The sequence below is a fragment of the Cricetulus griseus genome, assembly GCF_003668045.3.
Source record: "Cricetulus griseus strain 17A/GY chromosome 1 unlocalized genomic scaffold, alternate assembly CriGri-PICRH-1.0 chr1_1, whole genome shotgun sequence".
NCBI classification, from domain to species: Eukaryota; Metazoa; Chordata; class Mammalia; order Rodentia; family Cricetidae; genus Cricetulus; species Cricetulus griseus.
Window position 1 is genome coordinate 154,496,559 of NW_023276807.1, and position 22,034 is coordinate 154,518,592.

Genomic DNA, 22,034 nt, shown 5'->3' on the forward strand with positions numbered 1-22,034 from the left:
TGTGGGGCAGGCGAGGTGCTTCTGGTGGGTGTGCACAGCATGTCATGTGTGAAGAGGAAGGAGGCAAGAAAACATCAGATCTACAAAACGATGAGCCCAGACAAGCATTTGAGCCTAAAGGTCCTAGGCAGTGGTTGACCAAAGAAGGTTTCCCAACATTCATTACTTTGATATTTTTAAAACAAACAAACCCAGAAACAACAAAATCCCTTTACAAATTGAGAACTTTGTAACCGCTATAAAAGTTGTAAGGAAGCCAAGTATCTATATGAATTTAGATTAATCATTGCATTTACTGTCCAAATTGCAGTTTGTATTTTTTTCCAAGCTTCAGATGTCTGGATCCTTCACTCCTAAACAGTTCACGTTACAATAAAAATTTTAAAATATAATATGGAGACAACATTCAAAACCTGCCATTGTCCTTGTCATGTTCCTTTCCAGCAAGGCTTTTCCAGTCAGGGACCATGTGCATCATTTAACTTCCAAGGCTCCTCAGCTTCCACCAGAAGGAATGATTACTCAAACTCCATGGCATTTACTATTCTTGAAACTTATATATATGCCAGTTGTTTTGTACAATGCCATTACAATATGCTTTGTTTAATGGTTCCTAATGATGAGGCTCAGCTTATTAACTTTGCATCAGAAGACTACTAGAATAGCTTTATGTCTTCAGGGCCACATGTCACCTGACTGAAGGATTTTAATTGGGAAGACAATATAATTCTACATTCATTAACTTAAAAACATTATCATGTAAATAGAGGATAAAGTCAAAATCAGTAGAGGAATTGCAATAGTCTTCTCTTCCAGAACAGTGAAGGAAGCCTGGTGAGGCAGGACAGATGCCAGGCATATTAAAATGTCAATGATAACTCTGAGGACCATGGAGATGTCAAGTACAAAAAGAAGAGAGACTCCAAATTAAATCAGCGTCTATCTTGCAATGATGAAAGAAGTGTCATTTGTAAAAGTCCCTTTCCAGAAACACTGTAGCATACAGTCTGGAATTTTAAAAATTGGTTTACTCAGAACTACCTATTATGAATATTTTTATCTTAATTATTCAGTATTTAATTATATAGTGATTATTGCAAATATTCTGTTGTTCCCTACTTAATACTACAGTATATGTTGTGCAAAACTAGACAAATAGATGATGGGAGGAACTGATGAAACTGGGGCCCATCTCAGGGATCTGATCTGGAGAAATGAGAGAAGCCATGACATGCAGCAAGGCACCCCGTGTTGGTCAGCTAACCTGCTCTGAATCCTATGGTTTTAGAAAACTACTTCCCATCCCTGTGTTTCATTTTCACCATCAGCATAATAGGATAAAGAGTACTGACATCACAGAGCCATTGTGAATATTGACACATGGATATACGAAGCTCTCGGTATGGCAGCTATCCTCTAAAACACAGCATAACTAGATAGATAGTAAGATGTAATTAACTGCTCAAATAGAAAAGTTGATGCATACACATGGAGAACAAAATGGAGAAGAGAGGCAGCAGCCAGAGGAAACTCTATTGGAGGCAGTTTTAGATTTTGGGAAAAGTGATTAAGGTGCTACTGTGTTGAACACAAGTCATAAAGAACCAGAAAAGATCAGGGGGATATTATGGTCTGCCATTGTTTTAACTGGAATGAATCCTTTTGCAAAGTCTGAGAAATGACTCCATATTCACAGTTTGGTTGCTTTGGTATTTCTCCAACTGCAGCTTCAAATTAGAGGCACTCATTAGAGCGAAACCAAGATTGGCTTTTTGTATGACTTATATACATGTTGACATGAAATTTACTGGTTATATAACAAAAAAAAAAAAAAAAAAAAAACAGAAGACAGGAAAGTAGGAGAATCAGATGGGATGAGGAAAATGACCAGCAAGAGTAGGGGTGTGTGTGTGTGTATGATCAAAATATACTATATATGTGTATATGGAGTGCCATATTTAAACACATTATCACACATACCTATATACAACGAGAAATTACTTTAAGAATGTATGCGGTTAAAAAAAAAAAAAGAATGTATGTGGTTGTTACCTCCACCACAGGGTTTGGAGCACTGAGACCAGCTCTTCAGTGCCCACTCAAAGGTATCCAGCTCCTCCTGGATGACATTGTTGCTGTTGATGGTCGGCACAGAGTCTTCATGGATGATGTACTTGTATGTCAAACTAGAGCGTGTGTCGTTCTCCTGAGGTATGATCTAATACATATATATATGTGAGAGAGAGGCAATTAATATGCAAACAACTAGAGACTTAACTATAAAGCTAAGCATTTCAGAATATTTATATTTTGAAAACTGGAAAATGTTTAAGAATAGTTCTTAGAATGTTTTTGTTCCCATCAACTCAAGTGTTAGCGTGTGATATCAAAGAAAAACTTTGAATATAATAACATATGCTAAAGAGTAAATGCTGACATTATCAAAATATTTTCTATGTTAGCTTAGATTGGGTCATCTTAAATTATACCATCTCTTCAGTGTATTTTAACGTTCTTTATAGTAAGATGCTTTATTATAACGACCATGTTTCCTCCAGAGGGTGTGGGGGAAAACATTTTAGAAAAAGATACAGAAAATAAAATACTAACTCTATAGAACAAGAGAAAACCAAAGTAACTTTTATTATTTTGGGATATTCCTTCAAAATGGTAGCATTGTGTGTATCTGTCTGAACATAAACAGTACTGATCAATGAATATTTGTATGCATTAGAATTGATTTATCTTTGTGGGACTTCTGATTTTCCTTGGAAAACTAAAGATTTCTGTGCCTTTTAACTTTTAAATACTCCATTTATTATTACCTATAATATTCCTTCTACTAATTGGATGAGAGAAAATACCATTTTAAGTATAGATTTCCCTAATTTAGTAATTGCTTGTTCTTTGCCCATTGTCCATTAAAAATATGCTTGTTAGCCATTCTCCTCTCTTTTTAAATCAGTACACTTTTCTTTCTTTTGGTCATTGCTGTAGTTTCAACACATCCAAGACTGAGTTTTAAAAGCTCATGATTTCTGCTTTTGTTGCACTGGCTCAGTTTTTCTGCTCAGTCCAGGGGATTTCTGTGCCAGGTACTATGAGTGTTTAATCAGCTTCTGGAGAGGCTCAAGTGGTAGGGAAGGCGGCCTGCCAGTGGCTGCTCGGGAAGCCTGGCAACATATGCTGAGGCTTTTCAACAGCTGTAGGCTGAGCCAGAGAATACGAGCAGCCCTGCTAGACAAGCTGCAAGGTGGTGATGGCAGTGCCCCAGCTACCTCATGAGAGTCACTGTGCCACATGTGGTCAAGTGACCTGCTTTCAGATATACCATCCACAGACACTATGGGTTGTGCTTTTGTTTACCTACTTACTGTATTTGAGGGAATTTTTCATTTAGTAACAGAGAACTAATATTGACAAGTAATGTGCAAAAATAACTTGGTTTATATAAAGTTGATTACAGTTTATAAACCTAAATGAACATGTGAAACCTTTTGAAAATAAGATAAATGTTTTAATGTTACAACACCTAGATATTAAACCTTATGAGCAAAATTTGAGTAAACCTGAGACCAGGAATAGATAAGGTGGATAGTGGGATATATGTCTGATCATGTATACTTATAACAAGTCCTTTGAAATACAAGTAAATTCAAGACTAACAATGGACAGCAAATCTGGAAGGGCATCTCAGTAGACAATATCCATGAAGGAGAAAACAAAAACCAAGTGGAGAAATTTGATTTTACACAATAGAAATTTGATTTCAAATTCCCTCCTGACATGGAACTGTAGCCTCCACAATGTTGAGAGAACATTTCTGGTGGAATGTGATGGATACCATGGCAGATGACAGTGTTCCCTGAAAAAGAAAAAGACCAGACCAGAGGCCTGGTCTGTGCCTTGTTAGTTGGAGATGCTATGTGCTCTCAAGAAGCTATTGCAAGGTGGCAGGATGAAGAGACTCAAAGACAGCTACGGCTGTGGGTCAAGGGGACTTTTTCCAGCAGAGTGAAGAGGACTCAGTAACACTTGAGAGATTCACGTTGTAAGTCATAAAGTTGAGTAGAAGCAGACCAGTCCTATTGAAGAAGAACAAGAGACTTCAAACAATCCAAGACTTAACAGCCTCGGGACCAAAGCCAAGGAACCATTCACACAAGTGTATTATGTAAAGTAAAGGAAACAGAAACAGGGGACCATGACCCATCGGGGAGAAAATAGAAGCTTCCAGCAGAAGCAGACAGCTTGGAGAGCTAGAATTTAAAGGGCATGTTGGATATACCGAGTAAACATATAAAGGAAAAACAAAACCACGCAGAACACTGCCAAATGGAAATTCTAGGAAAGAAAGTTCACCAGTTGATATGAAGAATATACTGGATACAATATATACATTAGATTGAGGGTCCAACTTTAGACCAGTGAAAATTATTCATGTTTTAAAAATATTATAAAAGATTAAATTGGTTCAGAAATGAATCCCGTGAATGCAGATGGAGTAGAACTCTTAAAGACACAATGAGAAATTTACTCAAATGTGGTATAAAACATTTTACTACTTATAGAGGCAAGTTCTTAGTGAACTTCAAGTATGATCAATATAAAGCTCACTCACTGAGTAGTCAGAATAACAAAGAACACAACATAAAGGAACAAAGGCATAGAGCTCTAGCTAAGGCTCACTGGCAAGGAAGGAGTTTAGCTTTGGATCTACTTCTAACTGGGTGTTCTGATGACAAAGAGACTCTTGTGGTATGAAAGACCAGTGGGAAAGCAGTTCATTTCCCAACTCATGGTCATCTTGACTGGGAGCCCACTGATTAAGACTGAGGTACCCTTGGCATGGTAACAATGACAGATCACATGGCAAGCACCCTGGATAACCTGCTACAGCCTAGGGATGGGACATAGCTGTCAGAATCAGTCACAGAAAGAGATGGGTATGTTGAGAGCCCATCCATACAATTCAGAATGGCTATCACCAAGATAAAAGGGATAACAAATACTTGTGGGGATATGGAAAAAAGAGGAACTTTCTATACCACTGGTCACCATGTAAACTAGAGAATCCAGTATGGAGGTTTCTCAAGAAATACTGAGCTACTATATGACCTGGTTATACCATACTTGAGAATGCACTGGAAGGAATCTAAACATACTATAGAGCTACATGTATATCCATGTTTATTGCAGAATTATTCACAATGTAAAATCAACTTAGATGACCAGATAAAGAAATTGGTGTTTTATCCAGCCATTAAGAATGAGCTTATGGCATTTGCAGCAAAATGCATGAAGTGGTGAGCATGCTAAGTGAAATAAGCCAGATTCAGGAAGACAAGCATTGCACGCATGCTTGCTATTTTTCACATGTAGGAAAATTACTATATGTATGAACAATATGAAAGTGGAGGGGGAATATGTTGAATGAAGGCTTCCAGAGGGAAGGGGAACAAGGAAGTGTGTACTTGGTGGGGAAAGTACATCAGAAATTGCATGTTTAGTCTCAGAACAGGTGTGTATCTGTAATGTGAAAACAGATCAGACTAGAGTAGAAAGGGACCAGCTGTAGAGAGAGGGAAAGAAGAGAGAGGGCAATGGGGGTGAATAAGCAAAGTATAATGACGTGGAAAATCACAATGGAACCTAGAGTTCTCACATTAATTAAAATAATAATGTAAATCCTTAAAAGTAGCTACATGAAGTTGGCACACCATATTCAGAGTTCTCATAGAAATCAGACTCTCACCATAAATAATGGGGATCTAGCAGATAGAGATTCTGCCAATGAGGAAGACAAGCCTGCTGTTTATTAACCCCTTAGTTTCATACTTTCCCAGAGGAGGCTGCCACCTGCAAGCTCGGAAGCCTTTCTTTGGAGATCTGACATTTTGGAAAGTGTTCACATTCTAATTGTTTAAATGTGGGTCAATCAAAACTTTGAGAAGTTCTGGAGATCATCTCTTTACAAGTTCTGAACATTATCACTTCTTTGTTTCCGTAATTCTATGTACTTTATTAGGGCTTTTCAATTCTGTTCAGTATCACAGAGAAGCTGCCTGCTCCGTATATATTATGAAATAGCACCCCCTATGGGCTATGTCTGCTTCCCACAAGAGTTCTCAGCACAGTGAGGGGCTGCTGAGTCTCCTAGGAGGCAAACCCTACCTCAGGGCTGTGATAGCACTTACAAACACCCATCAAATAAGCTCATGTGTGTGTCTGCTGTAGGTGGTCAGGTCTTCCTCAATGATAATCCCTCAACTCCTTCAAGGTCCCTAAAGGCAATAATTACTTCTCCAATATTTAACATAATCTGTTAGTATAGCATTCAACACAGTGACTTCTCTACAGTGTATCTCTTCAGCATTGTCCAAAAACTGATAGTTAACTAATTAACAGATTTTCATGCCACTGGCTTTCCTGATAGAATTACAGTAAATTTTCTGGTATATTTCTCAGACCACATTCCCTGCTTTCATAGTTTGAAAAACATGCTGATATAGAATTCTTGACTATTATAGATTCATTGTATATTATAAATAACATGCTTATACAGTGAGTAAATATAAAGACATCTCTGAATCAAAACTAAAAAACTTGTAATACCCCAATTTTACACTTCTTGCAGGTATCTTTCAAGAATGAGGGGAAAATGTTGGCATTTTGGAAAATTAGAAAAATGATGAGAAAATTCATTGGTAATACACTCATACCACAAACAAAAAATGACAAAAGGAAGTTCTCTATACAGAAGGTAAAATGATCATGGATTAAAGGGGACACCAAAAAACAGTAAGTTTGTGACTAAATATAAATTATTCAAGTAAAATATACTTATTAAACTGTATGAAAATGCTGCACACATTTTCATATAAATGGACTTACCAAAAAGGGCAAGGAAATATTCAGTCATATATTTTAACTAAGCATGTTTTCAGGTAAGATAAATTATAAAATTATTATAAACAAAACCAACTACATACATGTTGCATGGCACGTACCAGAACAATAACAGGGTCATGTAGGGGCCCATCTGTGTGGAGAGTTTCAATGTCATCTTCTATGCTATAATCCCACTCGACACCAAGATCTATGAAGGTCCGTGACTTGGCTTCCTCCCCTTTGCCATTTAAGATGTAGTGACCTGTGGCTTGGTTCTTAATAGCTATATGAGGGGAAACGAGTGATGGGCACATATTTGTCAGATGGCAGTGTTGATGAGCCACAGCAAATCTCCCCCATTTTACCAATAAAAACCAATGAGTCCTCTGCCTCACTAGTATTTAGCAGTAAAAATGAATGTTAGTTCTAATTGTCTCCCCATTCCCAGAATTAGGCATTTAAACCACCGAGAAGCATTCCTACTAAGTTAAATAGGATAAAAATGGTTAAAGGGGTGGAAAATAATGTTTGCAAATATTCCCATTTGGAAACATTGTCAAAGATTAGCAGATTATAACTCACTCATCCTATACATTTCCTTGGAAGCTGGGTCTCTGTGGATAGAAAGGATACAAACTATCTCTTTAGATTGGTAAATATTGATAGCCACCCTAAAAAGCTGAATTGATTTCTAGACCAATCATTTTTCTGATGACAGTAAAACTTCCAGACTACTGAGTGATTGATACTGCTAGAAAAGGACGTTTATTTTTGATAGAGTCCTTAATTCATTTCAGATCTGTTGTTACTATAATGTATAATACTTCTCCAATGAGAAAAGTACAGATTAAATTTACACTCTGGAGGTGTCTGTCAGTGAGAAAACATCTCATAATTCTAATTCCACTGAAAACATTTGTTTGGTTACAGCCATTTACTATGTATTTATTTCTCAAACTTTTAAGTAATTATTCCAAGAATAATCTGAATTCTAGAATTAACAAGGATTTTAAAAACTAGTGAAAGAACTATGAGCAAATGCTTGTAGGTTATACTATACAATTAGTGACAGCGAATAAAATTAAATAGTTGTTTAACCACCAAAACAACAAAAAACCTTTTAAAATGTTACATGTGAATAAAAACCAATTTGCTACAAAATTTCATGGAGTTGATAGATGTCTAATTTTTCAGTGGATGAACAGGCACAGTGCTCATGCTTCAACATGGTTAAACAGGGCATTCTATTTTCTTATAAGAGAGAAAAAGAATGGAAATTATAATCAACCATGCAAGTGCACTTCTCTGTGCCAATCAAAAACAGACAGCTTCCAGGTATTAGGAAAAATTAACATTAGAATAGCAATTCTCCTGTAACAGCTTTCCAAAGAATTTGAAATCTACAAAAAGCTCTCCAAAATCTATATAAAACTACCTATCAGTCGTTTTTAACATAACATGATAAATTTGGGGCTGGAGAAGATGGCTCAGTGGCTCACTGGCTACTCTTCCAGAGGTCCTGAGTTCCAATCCCCAGCAACTACATGGTGGCTCATGATCATCTATAATGGCTCCGATGCCCTCTTCCGGTATGCAGAGCACTCATACATAAAATATAAATGACAACTTTTCTATTGCCTTCCCTTAATAGGATGTCATATTTTTATCTCAATGCAGAGCAAAATATGATTAATAAATATAAACTTGTAACATTTTCTCAGGAGTTATGAACCAATCCCTTTTCTACCAAAAACAGAAGTTTCAGTTTTAAATATTTGTTCTAATGAAAGGATAGCTTGGAGAAATGTGAAGTTTAATCCTAATATCCAGCTAATGAATTTATATATAATCCTCATTCCTGTATATATTATATGTATTTGACACATACACACCCCCATGTGGAGTGTCTTTGACATTTTATGTTTATGCACAAGGAAAAGCAGAGCTGGCAGACAGAAACACTTACCAAGAACATGAGGAGAAGCCTCGTCTTCTTGGACTAACACATGTCTAGCCCCAGGGGGTATATCAAACATCTTAAGGTACCCTTTGCATGTGTAGCGAATGTTGGAGGAAGCAGAGAAAACAAAGGCGACACTATGGTTAGTTCAGCACTGCATCCTCACGGCTCCTACATGCAGAAGAGGGCATCCATAAATTGCAAGGTGCATCTCAGGAATTAACTCTACAGCTCTGAGATATCTTGCATGAGGCAAAGAATTTTTTCCACCAAGGAGGAGGAAAATTCATAGGTAGTGTTGACCTATGAGTTGCATCAACAAGTCAGGCAAACAGTTATTCTTTCCTGAGTCTCCCTGTGTTGTTCTAGTTTTCATACTTCCGTTTTAAGTAGTAGTTTAATCAAAAGTTAGGTGGTGAGCTTGAGATATTCCTCCTGCCTGCATACTGTTATGAAAGCCTATGGCACTACAAATGGCTAAGATTCCATATATTGAAATGTTTTAATATTTAGAATCCCATTTTAAAGAAATGCTTGAATGAGAGAAACTGAATGCCAGGTTATGTACTGCTTTTACAAATGCTCTAACCTCAATCGTCTAAAGCCAGGAATCATAAATTAATAGCCTTAAATTGATTACTGGAACTTTATATTCTTATATGAAAAATCTTAATATTACCATAAGCCCTAAAATTATATCAAGGATCACAATTTTGTCCATGAAAATAAATCAACAATAGAACAAATCGAGAGTCAGATATGTTGTATCTCATGGCCAGTAACAATAAATGAGTCAGATCCAGGTGAGGTGATGCCTACCTAGAACCCAGTATCTGTGAAGCTGAGGCAGAAGGTCTGCTGTATAGGAAGATGCTGTCTCAAATAGAAACAAATACTGGAAATCATGCAACCTAAACTTTTAGTATATTATGGAGCATCTAGTTCATATAATCTAGGATTTATGCCAAAAGAAATCTAGATAGAAATGTGTAATTACTGATGGAATCAGAAAAAATTGCTATTTGTGTATGTATAATTAACATTTGTCTGTAGGTGGACTTACCCAACTCTTATATTTAGTAGGGTCCTGAGTAAATGTGGTAGTCATTTAGGATCAAGAGGTTTCAGCACCTTAGCCTAAGGTGCAGCTCAACACAGGGGCTGTGCTGTTTGCCTGAGTAAGTGACAGCTGAACGAAGCATGCTTAAGGTGCCCAGGGATGCACATCAGGGTGAGGTCCTTTATGGATGCCCATCTTTCTGCAGTGGCTCACAACTTACCCAGTACATTTTTAGTTTCTCTTGTCTCAGCAAGAGAAATATTACGAGCTCCTTTGGGCAAAACGAACACGCCTCTCGTCTTCCCTTAAATAGAATGCCGTTAGTTAGTGGAGTTTCATGTTTATCAAAGTCTTGCTGTTTCATTGACTACCCCCATAAGCAATACAGATTTGATTGGGTGAGATATAAAACATATTTTGAAACTTTAAAATTTTCAAGTTAAAGTGCGTTTACAGTAGTTAGCAAATGCTGATAAACTGTTAATAGTCAATGAAAGCAAGACTGGGCATGAATGCAAAATGATGGAGGTGATTTGAAGTTGAATACTTGCAGATTTCATTTTCCAGAAACTTGAGTTCCTTATGGCATCTCTTGCTTAAATGTTTGCCTGTTGGAAAAGGTTAATTAGTCTATTGCACAACTGTGATTGACATTCACGAAAAGATTGGATCTTTGATCACTTTGAATATGAGTGACTGAGGGACACTTCACATGTTCCTGTGACTTTGATTCTTGTTTAGCAAATTTTTTTCAGATGGTCTGAAAAATAGTATGGTGTCCTTATGTTACGCAAAATCCAGAAAGAATTATCACAGAAAAAGAAGAGGTTTCTTTACATTAATTCATCCTGAAAATAAAACCAATTATATATTCCACACCCTCAAAATAGAAAAAGAAAGGTAACTTCATTAAAGCAAGTGCATTTCATCCTCTCATAGCAATAAAGAGAAAATTGTATTTGACGCTAACAAAAGTGTAACATTTCTTTGTTAAAATAATGCAAACAGCAAGCCAGAAGTGGCAAATTATTTGCTTTCAAATACATTTCAAAGTATAAACCCAGATATTTCATCATGGAGGAATAGCAAAGACATTAAGGATCAGGGGCCATATCTGAAAAATGGCACATCACAGAGAAAATCAGGTATCAGAATTCAGCAAAGTTGGGTAGCTAGGGTATAATTTGTATAAAAATGGACAGTGAGGATTGCTTCATGTGAATAAGTTCACTTAAAGTAAACCAAATTTTTCTTTTGAAGATTTATTTACGATTTTATGTGTATGAGTGTTTTGCTTCTGTGTATGTCTGTGCACCAGTTGCATGCCTACTGCTTGTAGAGCTGAGAAGAGGGCACTGGATCCCCTGGGACTGGAGCTAAAGATGTTTGTGAGCCACCATGTGGGTGCTGGGAGCAGAACCCAGGTCCTTTGGAAGAGCATCGAGTGCTACTAACCTGTGAGGCAACTCTCAGCCCCAAGCAAAATTTCTCTGTGCCTTCTCTCATCCTATCAGACATTATTCTGATAGTGCCATAGGAGTTTTAAGAGAATTTTCATGACAATTTCATGTTGTGTATACCTTGAGATGCTAAATTTCTTGAAATAGTTTCCTAATAAATCCTCATGAAATATATGAACATTTGTTATACTGTATAAATGTTTGTATGATTGAATAGAAATCCTTATGTAATTTATGAAACTACAAATATTTTTACATTTTACCTATTGCACAAAGATAGCTCTCTATTCCATGTTTTTGAGCTTTAATTTGAGCACAAAGGGTCATACACATGAGCGATCATACCTTATTAGTTTTTCATTGTATCTCATTTTTTTCTTTGCATTTTTCATACAATGTATCTCTATTTTGTTTTTTTAAAAAAAAACTGTGAAAGACTATGCTAGCTCTATAAACATACCAAGATAAAATTGCTCACTTTTAAAATAAAAATAAGTGAAAATAATAGAACATGTTAAAAGTTATGTTTAAAAGTTTTCTAATATTTTATATTTCCAGATAATAAGTTACATGCCACATATTCAGAATTAACTGCTGGTCCCATACACATTTGATTAAATTTGAGTAACATATAGCACATGTTTTCCCTCTAAGTTTTAGAACTAATACAGTATTCCTTATCTGTTAATTTCTGTGATACTCATTTAAAAAATTCCCAAAATTCTAAAAGATGTCTCAAAATGTCAAATAGCACAGAAGAGCATTAATTCATGAGAACACTCATCTTACCAAGTTTCCTGGGTGTTCTGGTGAATGTTCCCTTCACAGTTCGACAATGGGAATTGTCCCCTCCACAGACCCCACACTTATCCTCAACCTTGTTGGAACCAATTTCTTTATCACAGCCCACTTTCTGGGGAAAGAAGATGTTAAACACAGCTAATTTTGGTGTTCTGAGTAGTAAACAACATCCCATATGATGATGAACCCCTTCTTCAGTGATGGCATGCGGCCAGCAAGCTTGTGCCAGACTTTCACTGTAGTCATGATTTATCAGACCCCAGGTTCTTGAAGAACTAGTGTGAAATCAACTAACAAAATGAGTCAGAGTCTAGGCAATAAATCACAAATGCCTTTATTTTCATGAAGTCTTTTCCCAGCATTATTGTCCTATTCATCAAGCAAGGTTTATAAGCAAAGAAATAAGTTGATTCTGGGGAGAAAAATCTACCACTCATGAACATGGTGCTTTCTACATGTTGCTCTCATATTCATAAAGGTATATGGTAATGTGGTGAGCTGTAAAACAGTGTTGTCTTTTAAAAGTGAGTTAGTATGCAAAATAAAGTTCCCCAAAGTACCAGAGGCTCTCACATGGCCTTAAAGGAAAAGATTATGGCGTTATTTTGGAATTGGAAAAAGTTCAAATAGCTATGGATTTTACATTCATGTAGAGTGGGTTTAGAGATCAATACTTATATATAGGTGAAAGCCAGAGGAAGATTGATGCTTCATGTTGGGAAAGAACTGTGAAAGCTCTGCATGGAAGAAGCTGTGCAAGACCCTGAGTTTAGTTGAGTTTAGATTTTCACAGTCAATAGGTAGCTACTGAAGGCTTTCTGAACAGGGCAGGACTTTCAAGAAAATGTGGTACATGGCATACAATTGCACTTACAAGTTGGATATAAAAGTGGGCAGGGAACGGACATACATTTCGTACTAAATACTGTAGGGGTTAAAAATGATGACAGTAACATTCCATTATTAGCATTTATATCTATTCTCAAGCAGGTTATGTTGGAAACTTAATGCCCAATTCAAAAGTGTTGAGATGTTAGGGCCTAATAAAATGTGGGGAAGCCAGGTGTGGGTTTACATCTGTCTCATCTCAGCACTGGGAAGGCTGAAGCAGGAGGAACACAGTAGGTTTGGAACCAGCCTGGGCTATAGAGTGAGGTGGTATCCCAAAACAGTAAGACAAAATAAACAAAAAGCTTCCATGATTAGGTCATGAGACCTCTGCTCCCATGAAAGATTTTTTTTCATGTACTAGAAATGGGACAGTTTTTAAGAGAGCAGGGGTGTCATGAGAGTGACTGTCCCCTACCTCTGCTCAGTTCCTAGTACCCCTTTCCCTTATATCTTCTAGCATTGAAGACTCAACAGGAAGATGCCAAACAGATATCATCATCACATCTTGGGCTTTCCAGCTTAGAACCATGCACTTAAAACACTTAAACTCACTTATCATGAGCTTTTCTGTGGTGACATACTTCATGCAATATTTATTAAATCATAAGTAGTATCAGAAAGCAAAGGCAGCCACACTAGTTAGCTGTAACAGCTAGGCAGTGGTGGCACACACCTTTAATACCAGGACTCAGGAGACAGGCAGATTAATCTGAGTTCAAGGTCACCCTGGCCTACACAAGAGTGAAGAGTAACAGAGCTCAGGCCTTTGATCCCAGCACTAGGGAGGTGGAGACAGGAAGATATGGGTGGGTGGAGAAAGGAATATAAGGAGGAGACAGGGATTCAGAGCTTTTGCCTCTGAGGATTCATGGAGACAGGATTGCCATTTCAGTGTGGTAGAGGTAAGATCTACTGGCGTGGCTGCTTTGCTTTTCTGATCTTCAGCTTGAATTTCAGTTATCTGTCTCTGGGCCTTTAGTTTTCATGTTATACTCTGTTTGCCTTTGGTTTTATAAATTATCCAACCTATGGTATTGTGCTATAGTGACAAAGTAGCATACTTCAGATTTGCCAATTGAAAAGGAAAGGAATGTTATGAACACTGCTCCAAGTAATATGGACAAGTTTACAGTAACAGTTGTATATGAACAAAAAATAAACTGCATTATAAAAAGACTAGATGAGACAAGAACTTTTTTTGTTGCCTAAAACTTTGACTCTGGCCTAGAATTCAGTATCTAAGGTTAGGACCATTTGGAAGATTTATGTATTAATCATTTAAACTTAGAATTTGATATTTATTCAAAATGGTATTCCAAACTAAAATGTAGTACACATACATATATCAAAGGATCCTAAATGAAATTATTTTATAATGGAGGATCAATGCCTCTCTCAGACACCACAGGCTATCAAACAGAAGCTCAGTGTCAGGTCTGGACTACCTCTTTTAAGATACTGATCAGTCCAGTCCTATAGACCTCTCCAAACATTACAGGTTGTGGCCATTTCTCTTGGTTCCCTTCAGAACTTGATGGGAAGACCCTATTGCTGAAGACACTGCATATATGAATCACAGAATACCCAGAAATCAATCTCCATTCACCTGGAAGCTTCATCCCTAAACTAGCTTTCACAGCTCTAGCATTCAACAGTCTTACCCCACTGTGAACTCTAATATAATGACTTTCCTGACAAGATACACCCACTGGTACAATAGTGGCACAAATGGGAGTAACCAACCACTTTCTGGTTGTATTTAAAGTCCACTCCATGAGATGGAGCTCATGCCTGGTACTAACAACTGTAACAAAAATCTATGACTGGCTAGATCATAAGCCTTAGGGGAAGCACCTAGTATGACTATTTTGCTAAATGAGCATTGTACTAAACCATCCCCTAAATTCTTGTCTTTATAACCTGTAGATGAATGCAGCTCACAGCCCTCCTAAGTTTCCTTTTGCATTAGCACTGAGATCTCTAATTTCTCAACATTCAGAGAAAAAGAAGCTGTGGAATGCTCAGCTCAACATATGGGGTATTTATAATACATCCTGCCCAACAGGGCTCAAGCATCACTGTGGGAGATGAGATATCCCATACTTCTGGCTCTCAGAATATCTGTAAGAAAATATTACTTGGTAGATATGACAGTGCTACTACAATGAACTCAAAGAGGTGGTGACTACATGTACAACACCTCACAAGTTCAAAGCAACCGAAATTCCACATGGGTGGGGGGGTCATGAAGTCCCACCCCTATCACAAGAGCTATTTGCTACTGATGGCTTCTGGGGGAGGTATTGTAACCCCTGAAAAGATATCTATGCTTCAGTATACGCACTATAGCCATTCACACAGGCAGCACTATGAGGATGCAGTAGGTTTGATGTTTTTTGGTTTTGTTTTTTGGGGGGTGGCAGATGAGACAAGGTTTCTCTGTGTAGCCCTGGTTGTCCTGGAACTTGCTTTGTAGACCAGGCTGGCCTCAAACTCATAGAGATCTGCCTGCCTTTGCCTCTTAAGTGCTGGCATTAAAGATGTATGCCATCACTGCCCATATAGAAGGATCAAGATGCAAGAACAGTTTTAAATACACTTTTGACATGGCCAGATAATTTTTGTAAGTAACTAATGCCTCTAGATTGGATTCCCAATATAGAGAAACTGCATTGGTTGTAGTATTTTACTAGTGCCACCCTACTATTGCAAAAGACCTTTGTTTTATAGGATGGCAATTGCAATGCTACCTTATAAATAAGAATGAGTTGAGAGCTGGGTGTGGCTGGTGGTACATGCCTTGAGTCTCAGCACTCAGAAAGCAGAGACAGGCAGATCTCTGAGTTCAAAGCCAGCCTGCACAGTGAGTACCAGACCCGCCAATGTTATACAGGGAGACTCTCAAATAACCAAACCAAACCAAAACCCAAATCAGTTGAAAATAACTGCAAGTATGTCTATGAGTGATGGTAAAGGCAGAATTGCAGGGTAATGTGGATGCTATAGAGACAGTCATCTGAACTCACCACACACTCTCCTCGCACACATATGCTATATGGATCTTTGTAGGAACAGCGCGTTCCATCGTGTACCAGCTGCTTCATGTAAGCAACATCCCCGGTCTCTTTGGACTGGCAGTAAAGGTGGCATCTTTTCTTGGCTGCAGAAGAGGCAGGCTTAAATTAGTTTTCATAAAATAGGATGTATGACTAGTATGGTTTACTTTAAGATATAACATTTCAGTATGGCTTCCTGAAAAGCAAATGAAATACTTGATGAATAAAATATGGAGTAGATGAAAAGTACAGATATGCCACCATATGTATTTGTTCTAATGTGAATAATTAATTATTTTATCTAAACTAGGCCACTGTTGAGATAATAAGGGGTTATATTGATGTAGGGACATCAGTCAGTTATAGACTGAGAATACCCAGGCAGGTTATGGTGGCAAAACTTGATGTCACCTACATTACCTTTTTAGTAAAGTGTGACTCAAAGCCAATTTCACCTCAGCAGCATTCTGAACACTGACTGCTTTAGTCTTTGGTCTCACTCTATCACCCAGCTGATATCTGTGTCCTTTGAAGGATCTACTTGATAATCTAAGTGACTCACTTCATTAAATTAGAAAATAGTGAATTTATTCTAAAGTGTTCAACTTTGACCTAACCATGATTACATTTCCTTTAAAAGAACACTCAATAAAATTCAGTGGTATATACACACTAAGCCACTTAACAGAATAAGAGATTTCAGTTTGATAAGAGATTTCAGTTTGAACCTATCTAACACAGAATATAATTGAAAAAGTCAAAAATTAGAAGAAAATTTCCAATAGTATTTTTTAATAACTGGAAAAGGCTGCAAAGTCTTTGTTTTAATAAATGGCCATCTATTTTTTTCATCTTGACTTAGCTGTAAATGGACTATTTTCCCCCTGCAATGATTATTTCTTATTTGAGGATTTCAGTTGAATCAGGTAATGTCACTGTCATTTCCCATGGTTGTGGTGACAGAGCTGTTTGCCAGATACCATGCCTGTCACAGTCCCCACTCCTCTCAGGAGAAAGGCGTTCTTTAGCCTGACTTTAGCCTGAACCTGGAATGAGTTGCCTCTGTAAGTACCTCTCTTCCTATGTTACCACTGTGAACTCAAGAGTGCAAGGGCTTGGTGTCAGCAGAGCTGAAAGCTAAGTGACCATCCACATGCAGGAGAAAGAACAGTATCTACTCACAGTCAGGATGTTCATGAGGCAGCCAATGGTGTTTGCTATTCTGGTATTCAAAGTGGGAGTTGCGCTGTTGGCACTGCTGGGCCCTGAAGTCCTCAAAGTGCTTCTGGCATTCTTCTGTATTACAAAGCTGGTACTCAAAATTAACGCCAGGGCAATCCTGACCACCATTGATGGGCCTAGAGAAAAGACAGCATTTCAAAGGCTGTCTGGCTGTAGCCCAGTTGCTCAGGCTCACAGATGCAGTACTGCTGGCAAAGAGCCAGCACAGGCCAAATGATGCCATGCTTCCAACGTCTCTCTGAGCACACCCCTCTCTCTCTACTGAGTGGTAAAGGCCCCCAAACACAACCTAACTCAGTTTTCAAATGGCATATTTCATTCATTACAGAAGTATACAAAGATGGAAAGCACACACATAACTCAAGAAAATGATATTTTCTACCTTGTATAAAACAGACGCAACTCAAAGAAATGTTGACCATATAGTCCTGTGTCTCTAATTCTTCCTATGTCAAATGCAAAATGGAATGGCTTTCTAAACAAGCCAGTGGTAAGTACTCAATGGGTGGCATATTTAAAGCTCTTAGAACATTTCATATCTTGTGGTGAGCCTGTTACTCTTACTGTCATGCTTTTGAGTATATTGTTATTTCTAATACTGGCATCCTCTCCTCTTGTGAAGGCAGTGTGCAGCCACCAGTAGTCTTTATAAAGGTGATACTCAGAACTATCGTTCCCCCAGAACAGAGAAAGGGCTGCTTACAGGTTAAACCCCAACTGGACAAGTTAGCATACCATAGTTGAATGATTGTATTACTTTTTCTTGGCTCATATGAATTTTGTCTGATTGAATGAATGGATGTCTTTACATAGTCCCTGCCAGTCTGCTATCACCTTTTTACACTGAAGCAGCTGGATCTATCTTCTGGAATTTGGTTGAATTTGTGGGTACTTCTTCCACTCATTGCCCTTTGCTTCTTTGTGTATACTCTACAGCATTCAGGGCACATAGTATCTATCTGCTCAACTCCCCAATAGTTCCAAACACACAAATTCTTCAAAACATCTCTCCATTCGCATGTCTCTTCCACATCCTTGACTACTCTTTACTTTGGGAACATTAATCCAAAAGGCAATATCTTATGAATAGTGAGCCAATGTTTTTTCATATCCTCTATTTTGTAAGCAGGATGAAAAAAAGAAAAAAAAACACTAACTGCAGAACATGGAATCACTTTCTGGTCCATAAGAAAGCAACAGGAATTATAAGGTTATACTCACGTGGGATTATTGCACTGGCGTGTTCTAAAACGAACACCAGTTCCACATGTCCTGGAACAGGAACCAAATTTGGTCCATGACCCCCAGTTGCCGTCTTGTTTTTGTTGATTGGCATTCTTCCACATGCAGTGTCCTTTATAGCACCACTTGGGAAAATGAAAAAAGATAATTATGAAAGTCATTGACAGTGTCATTTAAGAAACACTTATTTGAAGGTATTCAGCTTTTTATTCTCCCTCCAGTTATTACTGATTTAAAGTATCCATAGACATTTGATGCACAAAGGTACCTTATCAGAAGGATAACTTCAATTCATAATTTCTAGAATGAAATCAAAATGATAATTTAGGACTGGAGAGATGGCTCACTGGCTAAGAGTACCTTACTGCTCTCTTGCAGAGAGTCTGAGTCATGTTCCCAGCATCCACTCAGGTAGCTCATAGCCACCTGTAATTCCAAGTCCAGGGGATCAGATGCCCTCTTCTGGCCTCTGTAGGCACCACACAGACAATGGGCATTCATTCATACATACATATCATATATACATATTAATAAAAACAAATCTTTTTAAAAAGAAGAATAACATTTACTGGGATAAGTTTTGAAATGACACAAGTGAGTGTCTAGCCTGCCCAGAAGATCCCATTCTCTCTGCTTCACTTCTCACTGCTTAGACCACCATAGAGTTTTTGGATGCTAACCTGCCCTTTTAAAACAATGGCCTCCAGATATATCTCAACTTAAAAACTAAAGTTAGTTAAAACTGTCTTTAGCATTCAAAGCACTTTACCTTTATAAAATATTAATTGATGAATCTGAGAAATAGGTTAAATAATGATATTTTACCTTTTAGAGAAGCTAAATCAAGGTATATAAAAATTCATGAATTGTTTAGGGGCCAACATGTGTCCAAGAACTAAGTGAGGTTAATACATTCGTGATGCCATAGAGATTCTGTGATAACACACGGGGTTAATACAGCCACAAAGCCACACAAATTCTGTTATAAGACTGCCCAGAATTTAGGTATTCGAAGGGAATAGATTATTTTCTTTCCAAAACTTTCGATTGCTAAGTTTTCAAAAACTTTATACATTTAAAAGAAACATGCTATAATTGTAAGGGAAGTTGGATGTTAAAATCTATTATACCATAACTTTTTAAGAAGCCAAAATAATTCTACTCATTATTGCTCTTAATTTTAGTTGGAAACTTATTTACTAAATCTTCCCAAAGCAAGACACTATATATAGTGTAGTTGTCAGTGTCAGACAAAATCCAAGTGCTTGTAATGATAGGTTTTTATTAGAATGCATATTTCATATAAGAACAGTTCATGCATGCTTGAAATCGACCTTTTAAAATGGTTGAAGTTGCATTAATTTTTTTCTGTCAGCACTTGGTCCTATCTACAATATATTATTTCTAGACTAGTCAAGGCTCTTCAACTTGCGTTCTTAGCATGCCTTTGTTTTGGGCTCTCTGCTCTTAAGAGAAGCACACCTTGGCATCCAGCCAGTTCCTAAGCATTCAGTCCCAGCTACACAATCTCAGATTTAAAACCTTTGGGCCTCTTTCCTCCAGGAGAGAGGCCAAATCTTCGGTATAAATTCACAATCCTTTATTTCTGGGCAACTTTCACAAGGGATGCCATGCCAGCAAGTAAATCAGACACCTCTAGCAGGGGCCAGAGATCTGCTGTCCCTACTGCCTTTCCTCTTAGCCATAATTAGCCAAATGGTCTGGTCCTCCCAGTGTTAAAAGCTCCTCATGTCTGGGCCCATGAAGGCGACCTTATTTAGTAAAAAGTTCTTTTGCAACATGGTTAGGTTAAGGATTTCAAGTTCAGTAGAAGATCCTGAGGTATTCAGGTAGACTCAAAACATCATGAAGAGACTCCATCCTTGCAAGAAAGGGACAGAGGGAATACAGACACCCATCGTGTTAGAAGTCAGAGGAGTGTGGCCATGATATGGGAGGAAGCTAACCAGAAGCTGTGAGAGGGGAGAAACTCATTGCTATTACAGTCTCTGGAGGGGGTAGAGCCCTGTCCACATCAGACTTCACCTCAGTATAACTGACTCTTGCCCTCAACTGCTATTACAGAACAAACTTCCAGTGTTTTAAACCGTCAACTTGTGGCAATTGGTGCTGGCAGCCATGGAAGGTAGTATACTGTCTTAGCACCTTACTAGAAGGAAACAACAGACACTACATTTCCCATAAGGAAAACAGCCCAGTAGTGAGTGTCATTTGCCAGACCATGGAAGATCCCCGTGCAGCACATGAAGAAGCTTAATCACAAGCAGACACACTCACCTTCCCAGCAGCACACTCAGTCCCATCGAGTGGCGGCCCCTTCTTAGTCTTACAGAAATATGGGTTGTCGGGATGGCTGCACCACAGCTGTTTGCACGGGTCAAAGGTTCGGAACTAGAAGAAAAAGCCGCCAACCATGAGAGAACTTTCATAGAGTGGGGTGTTTGCCAACCACGTTTTATACACACTTTCTTCATGTCATTGTTTTGTTTCTGGAGGGAGGGTATATTTTAATTCCAAGTTGAATGCCAGAGCGGTAACATTTCAAGAAATAAACACTGTACTAGAGTGGAGAAGCAGCCATGATGAGTACAATAGGTCTGCATTATGCTGGGTACATTCAATACACCATCACATTCATCTTCACACAAACTATCAGAGGTAAATACTATCATTATCCACATTTCAGATACGAGAACACTAAGCCAGAGCTGTCACACATGGTACTCAAGTTCATGGTTTAGTGTCACATCTGACCTACTCTATCCGACATCCATGTCATTGTGTCTAACTACTGGAGAGTAAAAACAAACTAAAACCACCCAAAGCAGAGTTTCATTTTATAGCTCAGGCTGGTCCTGAATACACTAAGTGGCTTCAAACTCATGGTCCTTCTGCCTCAGTATTCAAATGGAATACTGTGAATATCAGGCTAATCATTTTCTTAGCCACAGAGATACGAATACTGGCCATCAAGCTGGAGAAAAGCTTAATGCCATCTCTGAAGGAAAGAAACAGCAGAGGAGGAATGGGACACAAGGTTCTGAGCTGGAGAGCCTCCGTTAACCAGTCCAGCTAGCTCCCTGTTAACCAGGTGTGAAGACCGCTGCACTCTTGGCTTTTCATCCTAAAAATAAAAGCCTTATAATCCTTCTGCCCCTGCTTCTGTAATATGTATGTGTGTGTATCTGTTCTGTGTACACGCACACATCTGTAACAAGCTATAAACTTGAAAAAGTAAGGAAGGGTATTTGGGGGGCTTCAGAGGGTTAAAAGGGGAGGAGCCAATAATGTCATTATATTGTAATATCAAAAAATAAAAGAAATAATTAGAATAATGAAAGTCTACGATTTCTCTATCTTCCCTCTTGTCTCTCATGAGGACTAATTAAGGCTATCTGCTCAATCATCAG

General features: G+C 38.0%; 1 protein-coding gene across 2 annotated transcripts in view; it reads right to left on the reverse strand.

Annotated features, from left to right (window-relative positions):
• Adamts3 (ADAM metallopeptidase with thrombospondin type 1 motif 3) overlaps window positions 1-22,034 on the reverse strand; it is a 201,099-nt gene that overhangs the window by 12,800 nt on the left and 166,265 nt on the right. The window contains exons 10-17 of one of the 2 annotated variants that reach the window (XM_035453248.1): window positions 20,902-21,015; window positions 18,583-18,728; window positions 17,302-17,477; window positions 16,090-16,223; window positions 12,161-12,284; window positions 8,858-8,938; window positions 7,011-7,174; window positions 2,053-2,218 (exon numbers count right to left, since the gene is read on the reverse strand). In XM_035453248.1, the coding sequence (XP_035309139.1) occupies window positions 2,053-2,218; window positions 7,011-7,174; window positions 8,858-8,938; window positions 12,161-12,284; window positions 16,090-16,223; window positions 17,302-17,477; window positions 18,583-18,728; window positions 20,902-21,015 (1,105 nt within the window). Of the gene's footprint in view, window positions 1-2,052; window positions 2,219-7,010; window positions 7,175-8,857; window positions 8,939-10,131; window positions 10,216-12,160; window positions 12,285-16,089; window positions 16,224-17,301; window positions 17,478-18,582; window positions 18,729-20,901; window positions 21,016-22,034 lie in introns of both variants that reach the window. The other variant, XM_035453249.1, reaches the window with a different exon arrangement.